General features: G+C 40.1%; 1 protein-coding gene across 2 annotated transcripts in view; it reads right to left on the bottom strand.

Moving 5' to 3' along the window:
- Nucleotides 1–16491, bottom strand: part of LRP5 (LDL receptor related protein 5) — a 136409-nt gene that overhangs the window by 61824 nt on the left and 58094 nt on the right. For both annotated transcript variants that reach the window (XM_082283112.1, XM_082283111.1), the window contains exons 6-7: nt 5464–5860; nt 4818–4989 (exon numbers count right to left, since the gene is read on the bottom strand). In XM_082283112.1, coding sequence (XP_082139238.1) covers nt 4818–4989; nt 5464–5860 — 569 coding nt within the window. The remainder of the gene's footprint in view (nt 1–4817; nt 4990–5463; nt 5861–16491) is intronic.

Below are 16491 nucleotides of genomic sequence, written 5' to 3'. Positions count from 1 at the left end.
AGACCCTCTTCCCCTGGCTGCCACGTTTCCTTCTTCTTCCTACAAGTGCACACCCCTGTGAGACCTCATATAATCTCGTAGAATTAGAATTTCTTTTTGTCGAAGATACAGCTCTCTTCCCTCCCAGAAAGTCTGTGTTCCATCCCAGCAAAGTCCCTCTGGGAAAAGCAAATAGAACTGATTTGTCATCAGTAGTAACAAAGTCTAAGAACTGTCAGAACCCTGTAACAACATTTTAAGGTATCCTTCCTCCAAATGACTCTTCCTGTCCATTCTACAATGGCTATGTGGCTCCTGGTAAAAATCTGGTCCCAAGCTCACTAGTACAGATTATTCCACTCCAGAAGCTTAAAAGACAGTTGGTTATACACCAGGTTTTTGGACACTGCTACAAACAGAGCTCTCATGTGATAAAGTTTGCTAAGCAGCTCCTTTCAAGTGAAACAAAAAAATCCCCATCCTCCTACAACAGCATTCATGCTTGCTGGTGCTTCAAGCTAAACACAGGGCAATACAGAGGCCTAACAGCTACCTCAGCTTAATAAGAACACAGTGGTATATAACACTCACAAACCACACAGACAATCTCCAACAAAAAACATACCCAGTGGCCATAAACATGCACACATGTCACTCCAACAACAACACAGCTTAATGCCAGTCAGGAGAGTAGTGCACTGCAAACAGAGAAAAGAAAAGTGGCAGCATCCAAAGGAGCAGCCCAGGCTGCAGGAATACATTGCTGAACAGAGCTGTATCAACAGCAGGGGTGAACACATGGTTTGCCAGCCCAATTCTGACATGTGCTATTCAACATGAACATATTGTATGTCAACATCGTGATGTGTATCACTTCAGATATGTAGCACTTGCAGTGGGAAACAATGTAATTTACAAATTTATGAGGACTAAAAAGCACAGGATGTAGTAAAAAAATACAGGAGGTGCATATATATCTAATTCATCTAAGGATCACAGTGTAAGCTTCAATTAATAACATTTCTTTGCCACAGTTTTAAATTGAATTGGATCAAATGTCACTAAGAAGTTCCAAAAAAATCCCACTGAAATGAAGGCTCCCTCACAATTACAAATCAAAGTGATTTTATTAATGCACCTGCCTATTTAGACTGATCTGAGATTGCAGATCTGCTCTTTCAATTAAGGGGATACTGCATTCCTTACTTCTAGATCTATTTAACTTTTCTGTTCTCATATATTAATATAAATATGTGGTGTGAGGATTATTTACATTAAATAAGTATAAATAGGTCTTCTGAAACACATTTATATTTATAGAAAAAAAATGCTTTGTGATTTTTATAGCTAATTAGCGTGTGGCAATAAGTTTAAATTAGTTGATCTCCCTATGAGATTTGCCTGTTTCAATAAACCAGTCAGAGTATCTTCCAAGTAGTTTATTACACTACATAGGTTTTTTTAATCCTTTGGTGAAAAATGCCAATGCAGAGAAACCACACACAAAAATGTATCAGTTATGAGAAAATGTCTCAAGTATAAAGTAAACACTGCATCTTTTAGGTCAAATGATTGGAAAATAAAGTGTAAGACATGAAGTATACTTGGACTTGTTTAGAAAACGCAGCCATACGTTAATTATTATTTTTTCTCCCCAGTACAACTGACTTCCACAAATCCTACCCCTATATTTAAGTTACAAACTCTTACAAATATCCTTTTACATTATTTATGCAGAATGTGATCAACAACACACTAATTATAAAGATTGTTTCCTGAAATTTCAAGGACAGAGCACATAACTGCATCTTGGAAAGAAACTTCAATGAGCTCCCTGATTGTCACCTGGTGCTGACTTACACTTTAAACTTAAAACACCTTATAAACTTGCAAAGAACTACTGTATGTGATGTGCTATTGTGTACATGATAGTTATGTGATTATGAATCTCCCACAAAAAAAACAAATGAAGGACATTTGTCAACAGAAGGGAAAGGGAAGAGGGGGATGAGGGGAAGCTGACAGAAGGGATAGTCCGCCAAATACTTATTTCAAGAATATTGCACAAGCTCAGTTAAAATGCATACGTAATAACAGGCACCTGAAAATTTCATAATTGCTCATTATGCAACTATACCTTAGGCACTTTAAGCAAATACTGAAGAAATAATACATGGGAAAACCTGGCTTACCACAAATGTTTTGAAAGGAGAATTAGGAAACTATACACGTGGGCTTTTGCTTCTCTCTCTGCTGGAACCCTGTAATCCTTATTAATCTGCTGTTTGTTCCTGGAAAGTAACTTTTCTCTGTCAGTAAAATCCAAAATTCAGTTGGATTAATCCATGCCCCTTACTTGTAGCTGAAGCTGTGTGCACAGACACGATTTTGACAGACACGACTCAAAATTTGCTATCTATTTTCTATTTGCCGTACACTTTGTCAAAGTAATTAAAAAAAATAAACTTAAAACCTGGGAACAATGTTACCACAGGGTGCCAAATTTGCAGCGAAAGCCCTGTAGGCTCCTGTCACGCAAAATTTTGACAAGCCTTGCCAAGTGGTTTCTTCAGGATGCAAACTGCTTGCAAAGTGACTGGGCCCTTTGTGTCACAGTTGAATGCTGCAGATGGGAAGGTTAGAAAAGGGGTTTTGACAGGAAAGGGTAACTGCTGTTTTCACCCTGTGAAGTTCTCTGTGCACAAATAAAACACAGTCTCCTGGTACAGGACGGTGCTTGGTGTAGGCTCAACAGCTCTGCAGAGATTATTTTCTAATTGTGCAAGAGCGCACCCAAAAGTAACGTCGCAGTGTGTTACCAGAACCGAACAAATCCACCCCTGAAACAAACCAGCCAACCCACCCAGAGGCATTCAGAGCACATTTCAAACCCGAGGTCCAGGAAAAACAGGACAGATGCCTTCAGCCTATCAACTTTCCAAGCTGTACAAAGTTCATTCACTGTTTAGGAACTTTAAATTCGAACAGGCCTTCCCAATGAGAATAAGATGACTCCCTGCAGATCTAAAATACCAGAAACCAAAGCAGAATACCAAGCAGAGATACACACAAATATGCACAACCTATATTCACTCTTGTGTTTTTTTCTATGTGGAAAGCAGTTGAAGGCATGCCATGTGATGAAAGCAATTGTCAATTACCATCTAACAGTGATTTGGGATCCCACCTTCAGCATAGAGAAGGCAGCACCTTCTTTGCTTTCTGCAGCAGAGTGCAGCTGCAGAGTGCAACTTTCTGAACTGTGTAGGGGCAAAACACTTGGTTGAAGACTTCCTTCTTCAGGAGCACTCAGCATAAATCTGAATGTCATTTTAGGTGAAGCAAGAACTCCCTCCTTGCAGTGTAACAAGAGAGTAAACCACCCAAAACATTAGCTTTTTTTCTTTTTTTTCCTATTGCTACCTAATGAGCTACAAAACAGTTGGAGCTTACTATCTACCATCTCATTTATGCTGGTCTTAGGTGCTAACAGAAACGAAATTTATCCAGTAACACACTTCAAGGTAGTGTTAGGTGCCTACTGGGAAAAAAAGAAAAATCCCAATACCCAGCTGGGTCAACTATAGTATAAGATATACATATGTATCTTCAACTTGAAATCTGCTGATTTTTGTTTCTGACAAGCTGTGGATACCTACATACACTTACAGAACAGATCACTGAGACACTGGCTGCTGCTACAGTGGCATGTTCTTGGCAACAAAACACAAGCATGGGAAAATGAGTTTATGCTGAATGACTTCAGCAGCAAGTGAAACTGGAAATGCCCCACCTCAAACACCATACAGTGAGGTTTTGTGCATATTAGGGCCAGTAGAGTTGCACAAAAGAAAATCTGAGTTAATAAAAAGCCCTTACATTGGTTTCTCTGGTTTTCCTAGACTTTGATGTCAAACCAAACAGTGTCACTGGATTTGCTGCCTGACAGTGAAGTGAGACAGACTGAACAGATTGCTTAACTCCATAAAACACAAGGCACAACTTTGGCCCCAGCTATAAAAGGTGGCATCTGGAATGTTCCTTGTCCTGCAAGCTGAAAGGTAAGGGGAGACAGGATCTCTCTGGTAGTCAAACTCAGTATTAGCTACTGCCAAACACTGAAGTTAAATTTCTGGAGCCAGCAGACAGTCTAGTTTCCTCTCTTCCTTAGGGCAGAATCTTTAGAAAGCAGTAATTCCTCAAAATTTATTTATCTAAATTATTTATCAAAAAATGCTGCATATGCTACTGCCCCAAACAACATTAAAACTCAATTGATTTCCCAGGCCAAAGTAGAAAATTCCCTCAAATTCAGGTGCAGACTGCCTACATGGTTTTCAAAGCCATAGGTACTTTAAAAATTACTTCTTGTCCACAAATCTGGACACCACATAATCATTAACATCCTGAAATATGGCTTTCCAGAGCCTCCATCCACTGGCTCCTGTACATGAACCTCACATTAAGCCTTCTGCATACAGCAATTTTAGATAGCAGTTCCAAGCATCACAGACAAGCCAAAACATCTTTTAAACAAATTTTACCTGAGTGTCCCAATTTGTTGCAAAAGCCTCAGGTAAAACCTGAGATTTCAAGCAGTTAAATTACACTTGGAGCAATGTAGACATAACAAACACAACATTTCTTGCAGAAGTTTTCTGAACCGTATGAATGTACTTCCTTTTTTCTCAAAAATGTCTTGTTATGCTAAATATCATTTTAATATTAATGAAACAACAGACTCCTTCAAAAATGGGTACATGTACCCAAGACAAGGCTGCAGATGAGAACTGCACTTGTTTTCTACAAATGCACCCAAGTATGGCTCTATTACTCACCTCGATTTTATCTGTTTTTGCATCTCCCCAGTAAAGCTTGTTTTTTTCAAGATCCAGTGCCAAGCCATTAGGCCACCCAAGGGATGTATTCACCAGAACTCGCCTTTCTGAGCCATCCAAATAAGCACATTCTATCTTTGGACTTTCACCCCAGTCTGTCCAATACATGTAGCTGTAAAAAAATATAAAAAAAAAAATAAAAGAGGGGGAACAGTTAATGTATGCAACAGGCAAAACAAGTAAGTGTTAAGATCTGTGCTGCTTTCTGCTTCCCCAACAGCAGCAAACAAGCTAACTCAAACTGTAATCAGTGAAGACAATATTAAGTTTGAGCAGTAAATAAATTAAACTATTGAAAATACGCAGTGGCCCAATTCTTTCATAGTTAGGATAACACTGAAGATGCAGAGAAAAAAAAATTCAACCAAACACCCAGAGTATAGGTTCATTGAAGAACACTATATTTATAAGTCACCTTTTGTGTACACAGTTATAAAAGGGATGAAGCAAGGGAAAAGCAGCCATTTTCTGAATATATGACAAACAGTACACACATCATCCTGCAATTTGCACTTTCTCAGTTTTAGGAGACCATAAGCTGGATCCAAAGAGCTACCACAGGGCTACCACTAAACACAAAACTTACCCCATTACAGGATTGAGCACTATGGCTCGAGGCTCATCTAGGTTTTCTGAGATAAGTATCTTCCTTGACGTCCCATTCAGCCGGGTCACTTCAATGCGGTCTGTGCCAGTATCAGTCCAGTACAGGTTCCTGGCCACCCAATCCACAGCAATGCCATCTGGATGGTTGATTTCCGTGGTCACCAGGGTCTGGGCTCCAGCGCCATCAAGATAGGCCCGACGAATCGCCCGGACATCGTCATCAGTCCAGTAGATGTAGCCTTCCACAGGGTCATAGTCTATGGCAATTGCATGTCTGATGTTGTCTATCTGCAGAATAATGTCAGTGAAATCCGGCATGTCCAGGGAAATCCTCCTCAAGTCAGTTCTTCTAGCGAGCAGCAAGACTTCCTCAGCACCTGGAGAGAAAAGCATTCACGGCATCATTCCCATTGCTACTGACGTGAAGATTTCAGTAGAGCACAGCAGGCTGTGAACTGCTACTGTTGCTGTAACAAGAAGAGATTTCCTTAAATAAGGACATCAAGCTTTCATGAAAATATAGACTTGGTTATATTTTAGATGACAATTTCTCCTAGCCTTCTAAACTAGTACAGACCATAGCAATCTGTCTCTAGAATCTAAAAAAAAAAATAATTTGGTGGGTGCAGGTCCAAATATTTCATCACATTATAGAGACTTGCTCAGCCAAATGTCTCACTAGCTCTATCAGTGCACTAAACAAGTTTTCACACATGCCCTACGCAATAAATGACAGGGGCTAACAGAAGACTGGAGTATTTTGTAAACAAACTCCATTAATGATTTGCTCCAGACAGTCCAACAAGAAAACAAGTCACAGCCACAGCAAGTATTTATCATTTGGTCAAAGTGGACGCCAAACTAATTCTAAGGTAACAGGATTGGTGCTCTTTTCTCTCCTCTATTCTTCCTCCCCACCACAAAGTTTCCCTGCTTGTGGAAGGGGTGCCAAACAACAATTTGGAGTATATTTCAAGGACAAATGGCATCTTTAGTGCTGTCTGACACTGAAGCGGCAGCTTCTTTTATTAGTGAAAAAAAAGGACAGACAGCAGAATGTGCAGTTGCTTAATAAAGTTTCCCTACATCCACCCATGCATGCTTCAGTACAAAAAGAGAAGTATGAGGGTTTTTTCCTACTTCTGTTACCAAGTTGATGCTGTGTATTTTGAAAACTGACAAGGAAATTTTATTGTTTAGCAATACTCCAAAACTGGAAACCTGAATAAAAGTCATTTGTTGTATTTCATTCAGACCAGCAAACATTAGTAGGAGGTGGCAATTTCCAGTTCCCCCCAACAGCTCAGACTGAATGAAAATGGCCAACATGGGGACATATCTTTTGAGCCCACTAAGAATAACAGAAATTCAAATCCTCATGAGAATATTCTTCTAGAAATATTTCACACCCAGACACGCTTATGCAGTTCTGGAGACTCAGAAGTTGAATTTATTGTACAACAAAAGTAAATTCACATTCACTATGGGTGCTGGATTTACTTTTGGGTTTGGAAGTCAGGGTTTAGCCTCCGCATAATATCTTAGAAGCTCTGAAAAGAAATAATGCTCAGGACACAAGGGTATAATGACAGAAACTAAAAAGATTAAAAGAGCAGTATTTTAACATAATTTAAACACTTTGAACTACCTCAAGTCATTGCAGCTCCTGGACAAAGCAGTGCTGCTCTCCTCCTTGCCACGGGCTGCTTGTTCTTACTTCTGTATCACCCCCTTCTCACACACAAGCACAGCATGGCTTTGTACTATGGCTGCGTGTTGCAAACCACACCAAAGAGCTAATCCAAACAAAAACTAACTCCATAGAAATAAAGTCATCAGCCTAAGTTAACAACCAGACCTGCACAGCTCCACAAACATTTGTGTGGGCACAGGGAGGGGCTCCAGCAAGAACACTTCTCCCAGTCAGCATCAGCTGGCCGGGTTTGATAAGGACAGCACCACTTTGAGGGAAGGCTTGGGTAGAAGGAGAGAAACAACAACTTGGAGCTCAAAACCCCCCTGGAGAAAAGGGAGGAGTGAAAGCCCATTCATTCATGACAGCAAAGCAAGAGAGACATCTACCATCACACATCCACAATAGATTTTCTAACTTCAAAGGTTTCAGAAAGACTGTTCCTTATGCTTGAAACTTCTGCTCTCTTCTCTGGACATAGCAAAACTAGTAACCTTTCTGCTGAGGGAACATCATGCCTCAGCAATCAGTAGAAGGCACTGCTAGCAAAAGTATTCATTTTCAAAAGCTTTATGAATGTCTTGGATTTTAGCACCTTTACTAAATAAAAACAATAGGATACATAAACCAGATTTTGATATTTTAAATTATCACAACACAGCAACTGCAGCAGAACCAAATATCTCATGTAACAAGGTTTTAGGTCTAGCTCCTATGCTTCTGAAATATTTCATTATGGGAGTCAAAATAAAAACTGTTTAGTGAAAGTTAAGTAAAAATTCAGGCCTCAAAACTCAGAATGGAAAGGGGGATGTATCTGGTCATCTACGTGCTCCACAAACACAGAAGGGTTTTAAATTATACATTTAAAAAGACAGGTGAGGCAGGTGAGCTGTTGGATTTGCTTTTTACTGAAGAGAACACCTGGAAGGCATGGCACTCTGTCTCAGGAAGGATGATGAGCAAACCAAGAGTTTATGGGTTGGGATTAAAGAACAGACCAGCAAGGGTGAACCTCTGTGTTTGTTACAGGACACCAGATCAGGAGGAGCAAGCAGATGAAGTCTTTTACAGACAGCTGGAAGGAGCCTCACAGTCACAGTCCCTGTTTCTTATGGGTGACTTCAGCCACCCCGATCTCTGCTGGAGGAACAGCGCAGTGCAGGAGGGTCCTGCAGAGCACCGATGACAACTTTCTAACACAAGTGGCAGAGAGGCCAGCGAGGAAAGATGTGCTGCTGGACCTCGTACTAACAACAAAGAACTGACTGGGGATATGAATGTTGGGGGCAGCCTTGGTTGGCTGCAGTGACCATGAGATGGTGCAGCATAGGATCCTGCAATGAAGAAGCAGGGTCCTGAGTAAAGTCCTAAAGAGACAACTGATCTCTTCAGTCATCTTCTTGAAAGAATCTCATGGGAACATACCCTAGAGGGAAGAGGGGTCCAAGAGATGTCGTTAATACCCAGGGAACAGCACAGAAGCTGTTCAGACACTGACAGCACTCAAGTCTATGCCCACCTTAACTTCCAAATTTCTACTGTATTAATGCAATCACAATATTGAAGTACAAGTAGTGTGAAGCAGAGCACCATCAAATACATGCCTAGCAAATGATAACACAGCAATTACTAATATTACATGTATTTCTAGGACAACCAACATTACAAGCCTCATTGCATGGGAACAAACAGATAAGAATCAAATGCATGCGTTTTGCCTCTTCACACAAAGGATTACAGGTTCACCTTGATTCACTGTGAACAAGTTCAGAGACAGAGGAAGGAACAGTCAGTCCAAGGCCTGGATTATGTCTAGAAATGCTGACTAGACAACAGGCTGAAAGACAGTTAACATCCCCTAAAATTCACAAGTAGTACCAAAACAGCCTTCACTTCCTCACAGCAGTAATAATTAGATTTATCTCATCCAGCTCTGTGATAGGTTCACCTCTGCACAAGACCGCACATTTATTTGCACGCAAAATATTCTTTTGACCAGCTACAGGACAGCCCAGACACCTCAAAGTAACTACATGACTAGAATCTTCTTGCAAACTGAAGGAAACTATTTGTATCTGACATATTTAGCTGCTCTGAGTTTTTCTGCAAGCAAACACTACTGTAGATCTATTCCCAACCTCAGTTCTGTCCCATGGACCTATACTAAAGCTAAAAATAAACAGAAAGAAGAAAACTTCTCTCTGCTGATCTAGCAAAGAAAAAGAAAATCTTCAGCTGACAATTGGGACATTTTATCGGTAGTTGAATGGGATGCCTCTTGGTAATTTCTTCTAACATACCTCTAACTGAGGCTTGTGGGTCAAGAGAAACAACAAGGGGAATGAGCTACATAGCCAATTCTGTCGGGATGCTTAAAATTAAGTGAAATATTACGCAAAAAGACTCTTGACAGATGTGCACCTACATCCTTGAACATTAAAAAACAGACAATTGGAGAAAATGTTGCCACAGCATGCAGCACTATGTTACACCCCCCACTTGAAAGCTGGTAATAGATTGTTATCGTGGGTTACTTTTGATAGGTGCAAAAAATCCTGTCTTTTATTACAAGGCAGTTTAAAATTAGTTGGTTATAATTGTATTTGACTCCATTAGCAAACTTCTGCTAGAGAGAAAGAGTTGGCAGCAGGCTCTGAGCACATCACCAAGAGATGAGAACTTGACACTGGTTCTCTCTAAAAACCTGGACAAACATGCTTGTCTGGCTCATTAGTTTTATCTGTATCATGGAGGTATTTTGATTATTAATATTGGTAGGAATGTTTTCAAGGCTACAGAAGTGTTGTGCTGTGACTTGCCCAGTGTTATCCTAGATACCCTGGAACCTGCCTAACACATTACAGGCAGCTATTTACCCAGTGCTAAAGTGCTATAGCATATATTTAATTAACTTAATCTTCAAAAACCTCTCTCACTGCATTCACTTTTCTAACCACATAAATAAGAGATTCCCGACAGAATTGCTAACTGTTACAACATGGTCATTTATAACACCACACAGTGAACAAAAGCCTTTTTGGGGGAGGGTGAGTGGGAAATGCAAGCTATTCCAACATCACAACTGCAGCAACCAAACACTTCAGCAAAAGTTAATGAAAACTTTTCTATGCAAACCATAAATAGAGAACCAGGAGGAACTAGGTCAATCTAAAGTTTCCATTTTGAAAGTATTTTAAAATACCCAAATTCAAATTGTATGATTTTTTCAACTGGTTTAAATTTTGAACTGCTTATTTTTTTTCTACTCTATTCAGCACAAGCTTTCGGCAGACCTTCAATAGAAATTTTCAGCAGATCTAATAACCACAAGAGCTGATGAGCTGTTCTAGTTAACATACAATCACAGAAAGGTTTGGGTTGGAAGGGACCTTGAAGATCATCTCATTCTGACCCCTCTGCCATAGGCAGGGATGCCACCCACTAGATCAGGTTGCTCAGGGTCCCACCCAACCTGGCCTCGAACTCTTCCCGGGATGGGGCACCAGAACAGTATCTGACTTTACCAAAAAACCAAATAAGAAGACTATATACTCTATTTGCAATTAATAAATCCTAGAGAAAGAGGTTAGGAGACCTTTTTTCCTTTTTGCTCTTACACAAGGTGCTTTCCTGCCATACCCAGAAATCAGTATTTTAATATCTGTGCTAGGATATCATGCTTGCTTTGATTTGGTTGGTTTGGGCTTTTGTTATTAAAAATTCATGCTTCACTGCTGGAAATGGCAACTGTATTCTATTTGCAAAATTAACTGCAATCAGAGCTGACAGCAGCAAAAGCAGGCCATCTCACCAGCTTGACAAGAGCTTTTTTTAGTCTTCCTTTGGCCCACTTCACATTTGACAAGTAACAAGACATCTGTAACACAGTAACAAATGCTCCAATTTATTCACCCAACCTAAACATGTGGACTGCAGTGGCTGCCTCTTTGCCAGAAAAGGCCATGCTATTCCTTTCCCATTTGTCTGTCTGCTAATTAGGCTAGAACAACGACCTATTGTAGGACTCATCCCCCAGTTTTATGTATATGCATGAGCATGCACCTGCATGTACAGACTCAGTCTCATTACAAACAACCCTGGAAATCTCTATACTTGTGGGGAGAAAATCAGATACACTGTAAAAACAGGAAAGATTTTAGCTCTGCTCCAAAGAAAAAAATGGTAAGTGCTTTTTGAAGCGAGTGAGTTAGAAATACTTTGACTGCAGGCAACTCCTTTACAAGCTGTTTGAGCACAGCTACCTCAGCACTCTTGATAAACTAAAAAGATTTATCAAAAAAGCAAGGGATCTTGTTGGTTGCTGCCATACAGTGAATTACCTGACAAAGTTTCAGTGTATGGCAAAAAGGGGGCCAGAGTACGGTTCTGGGAGAAAACATGGAGTGTATGAAAATTGGTTACACTGCCATGCTGTTTAATAAGCTTTCCAATATTCAAAACATCTACAACACCTTGCACAAGGGTTTAACTTCAGTCACTCTTTACACCAAAAGAAAAATGATGTAATGAAACCGACAGATTTAAATCAGCAAAACTCTGTAAAACCCCCTTTGTGTTCCTCAACCTCCCCCAGAAAACAGTAATATTTAAGGAGTTGAAACAAACTTTAGCAGTACCTAGAAATACATGGAAATTTTTTTATACTTTCTCCTTGGTTACCTTACTAGAGCCAGTTGCAACACGAACAGCACTATGCATTCCAGTTCAGGCCTTTATTTATCTTCCAGTCTGAGAGGAAGACACCACTGCTGCTTCTGACTGTGTGACAGTGGTGGGCTGTGAAAGGCTGGCCATGTACTCTCCAACTGGACACTGCACATGCAATTTAAAACCAAGGACTGTGCAGTGGGAGTGTGCAACCAGCAAAATAGAAACAGGAAAGGTTTCTTTGCAAGAATGTTTTGAGTGGCCACATTCAGGCAGGACTTGATTTAATTGAAAGGTAAGTAGGCATAAGGAAAACTAACAATTGTGACAAAGAAAGGAAATACCAGAGCACTTACGTAACTCATAAATTACATCATATCTGTCTGCATGTTACAGTGAAAAGCTATTGTCTACTGTTTCTTCCATTATCACAGTAGCAGACTTCTAACTTTCCCTGAACCAGAAAAAACACCTACAAATCAGAGTTTTGACACATTCACACAGCCACCAAAATGAAATCCCACAAATGGAATATTAGTTAAGCTGCACAGCTGATAAGATCATTAGCACAAAGCAGCTGACTAGGACAAAAGTAATGCTTCTTCCAGAAAAAGCTGTTGCAACACAGAAAACACAGTTACCCTACTACAGTTCTAGTTTAGGACGGAGCTTCTGTGAGACACGTTCAGTGTGTACATACCCAGTATTACACTTGTGAGCACACAGCTTTGCAAAGTTACTACTGACAGAGGAGAAGAAAACTCTTAGGAAGATTTACTCAAAACAATCACAACTGCACTGGCAGTAACCAGAACCAAAGGTCAGCACAGCCATCTGGCTACTGCTTTACCAAGCAAAGAAGCTGCCCTTACACACAGGTTTCATCCAAAGACCTCGAAGCACTTGAACAACTAAGTCTTACCCTGCCCTTGGATCTGTCCATGCTCTGTGTGCTTTAAAGGGGGAGAGGGGAGGGGAGGGGAGGGGAGGGGAGGGGAGGGGAGGGGAGGGGAGGGGAGGGGAGAGGGAGAGGGAGAGGAGAGGGAGAGGGAGAGGAGAGGGAGAGGAGAGTTGGAAATGTTAAGCGGTAAATCTGACTGTTCCCTTATGGATATCATACTCCCAGCTTCTACTCTTTATTAAAGAAAAAAAATTAACATCCCTTTGCACAGAATTCTTAATAACAGTTCATTGCAAGCCATAGGAAAAAGGATGGGCCAAGAAAAAGTCTGTCAGAAATCCCTACTGCTGGAAAAAGGGTGGGCTTCGGATTGTGGTGCTCCCTTGCAAAGCACAGTTCTAAAGTTTACATGTACCTACTCTCTGCTGGAGACACAATTCCACTGAGTAAGGAGTCACCGACTTTAGAACTGACATCCATTTTACCACGTGCTTTCTGTTAAAGAGAGTTTTGGTACTAACACCTCAAATGCACAGAGACAAGAATCAAAAATTCATTACAACTCAACAAGATACATAATTTATATATATAAAAAAATGAACAGAAATACAGTAGGTTTTCTACAATCCCACTTCTGTTGACTTCTAATTGCAGATGTTTCCTATTCAGCAAGAGACCTTGAACATATTAAGTTTCTCTTCACTGTTGTCATCCTTTACACAAACAGAAATAAATACTTTACACCCCACAAACCCTCTCTGAGGCTGAAAACTGTATAATGCTTTGAAATTAAAGCATTATTTATTATGTGCCAAGTCTGATGGAGCCCCAGAAAATTCAATTCTGAGATGACACAATCAAGAAAAAACCAAAACAGCAAAAGAAAACGAAACAAAGAAGATACCAATAGCTGCAAATTAGGGTTTGTGAATCTAGGGAGAGTCTCAATCTCACTGTTGCTACATTGACACAGTAAAACAGAGCTCAGCCACCCAATGCTGGAAGAGGCAGCCAAGCTACAGCAGCTTAGGTAGTTATCACTGTGTCTTGGTGATGCTGCCTGTGTTTGTTCCCAGCACATAGTGAATGCAAGATAACAAAGTTTACACATAAACCTTTTCAGTGCAGACCCAGGGTGTGGTTCTTTTGCAGCATAAAACCAGATTCAATCCAGAGATTCAACAATGCTGAAAAGGGAGAGTGGTGCTATTTCCTTTATACATACACACACCAAAAAAAAAAACCAAAAAACCCCACCCAAAAAAACGAAACAAAAATCTCTAACCACAAAAATAAGCTCTAACTAGACAGTGTTTCAGAGTCCTGGAAAGTAGTCATCAATTTGAAACATGCACCAACAAAGCTTGAAAAGAAAGTTTCATTCACCATAGCACAGGAAAACCACCGACAACAGAACTAGATGATGTGGCAGACCTTCAAGAATGCTCCTCACTCCCTCCAGGTTTGTTCCTTATGGCATGTTTCTAATGGCTTTTATCCAATGAAATTATAAATACGGCCATTTCCATATGAGGCTATTTAATTTTGTCACTAGACAAAGTAGTCCCCATTTATAAGCATGAAACTTGCTATGAACAGAAAATAATACAGTCTTTTCATAGAAATCAAATAAAATCATCAACACAACTAAATAAATAAAATTCAATAAAGCAAAAGGGAAATAAATAAAATAAATAAAGCAAAGGGAAAACAGACTCAAACAAGATCTACACATGAATGAAAGGGAAAAAAAAACACTCATGAAATTTTTGTGAAATGGAGTAGAACAAGAAGAGGGAGGCTCTAGATTTCCCAGACTCTCAGGTACCCATTACTGGACAGTTTCTACTTACGAACTTGCAGTTTCAACAAGACCTCGATAAGCAAAGGAAGTACAATGCACCTTTGGGAGTGCAATAGGGAGAGAGGGAGTGAAGAAAAAGTCCTCCAGTTTCTGGATAATATCTCCCTACGGTAGTCAAACTCCAGGCACAGGACAGAAGACACCTAAGAAATCAAAGCATCTTGCAACCAAAAGACCATGGTTTTCCACAGTTGCATTTCAATCACAGAGCTGTCAACAGGGAGAGACAGGTATCCAGTCAGCTGTCAAAGTTCTAGGAAATAAGGCAAAACACAGTTTTCTTTTATTTTTTTTTATCTCCTGACAAACAGATTAGGACATGAGGGCTGCTTCCCAATACAACTCCAAATCACTTCTAGAATATTATCAGAGTTTATCTATTGATACACCAGGTTTCTCTTCCAGCATCTTCCAAGTGCTAGAAGACTGCAGACAGTTATTCACACAATGCCAGCAGAAACTTTATCAGGTACTTGAATTAACTGATTCTACAGCAGTTATCCCAAATAACAAATATCTCCCTGACCCTTCTCTTTCTCAAAAAGGCTGATCTTCTCCAATTAGTGTTTGATCGACTTAATGAGAAAGTCTGGATTAATCCATACTGTTCCTCTTTATTTATGAGGAAGACATGCTAGCAAAGAAGCCTTTCCAGGTGGCTAAATGGTATGGGGTAAGTACTTCACAATGAAGGAAGGTATTTGTCTGCCTGATTGTCTTGCTTGGAGGCTTAGTTGCTGTAATCAGCTCATGATTGCTCACCAAGGAACCACAGACAAAACTTTTAAAATGCATGATGTGCACCAAGAAATACACAGGAGATGAGAGGAAAGTGCCTTAGCATTTCTTCCTTCAATAATCTCCTATCTCCTGCATATAAAAAAAAAACATTATATGCCCTGCAGTATTAGGCAGCAGGTTCCAAAACCACTGTTTTTTATTTTGCAACGTGCAGAATGGCAACGAGAAATAAGACACTGGGGATAGTAGCCAACCCTGATCAACTGCTTCAGCAACAGGATCAAGGATAGATAAGGGAAGCTGACTCCTCAAACACCTGAAGCAAGCACTTTCTTCTCCAGTTATAAAAACGTGGGGGCTTTTTTCTGGTTTTCATTTGGGAAAACAGAATTTCCTCATTTATTTGAGAAACTGCAGCTGTCACACCTTCCTGGCAGAAACCCTACAACTTCTGTCACCACACAAGACTAACTCACAGCCAAACTCCCCCATTTTCAAGCAAAGAACAGTTGTCTTCAACTGGAGAAATGCCTCTGGTGAGTTGAGGTCAACGTGCCACGTCTCAAATGGCCACTTACATTCTGACATAGCTGGGACAATATTATTGCAAAAAGCGACTGGCTAGTTACAACATCTAGACTGAGACAAAAGAAACTATAAGGAGCCAGATTTCTGGGAAGTACCTATCAACTGAACTACATTTGAGGAGGAAGAACAGAAGAGGGAAGAAATTCTCCTAGTTATCACTTTAAAACAGCCAAACTTCTTCTACTGAATAAATAAAAGGTTCTAAAAATGAGTAACTTTTTCAGTTTGAGTCATGTTATGCTTAAAGCTCAATATACAGCAGCAGTTCTCATGCTGGCTTTAAGGAACACTCATGCTGATGCACAGCAAGAGTTTAATTTCCACACCTCAAGCAGTGTAAACCCTCTTTTCTGTAAGGGTAGATTTGATGTGGTAAAGAAGCCACCAAGATAATTGTGAATTCAAGTACCTGTCTCACTGTCAAACCTGCCAGCTACCTCAGCATTAAGGCAAGTCACTAGCAGGAGTTGATGCAACCTTGGATATTTATCCTCAACATATTTTTTGCACAGCCTTAGGAAGAGACCCCTTCTAGGAGCAATCCATTACC

Source organism: Coloeus monedula (genome assembly GCF_965178545.1).
Source record: "Coloeus monedula genome assembly, chromosome: 6".
NCBI classification, from domain to species: domain Eukaryota; kingdom Metazoa; phylum Chordata; class Aves; order Passeriformes; family Corvidae; genus Coloeus; species Coloeus monedula.
Note: the sequence above shows the minus strand (reverse complement) of the source record. Positions and strands in the feature narration are given on the sequence as shown.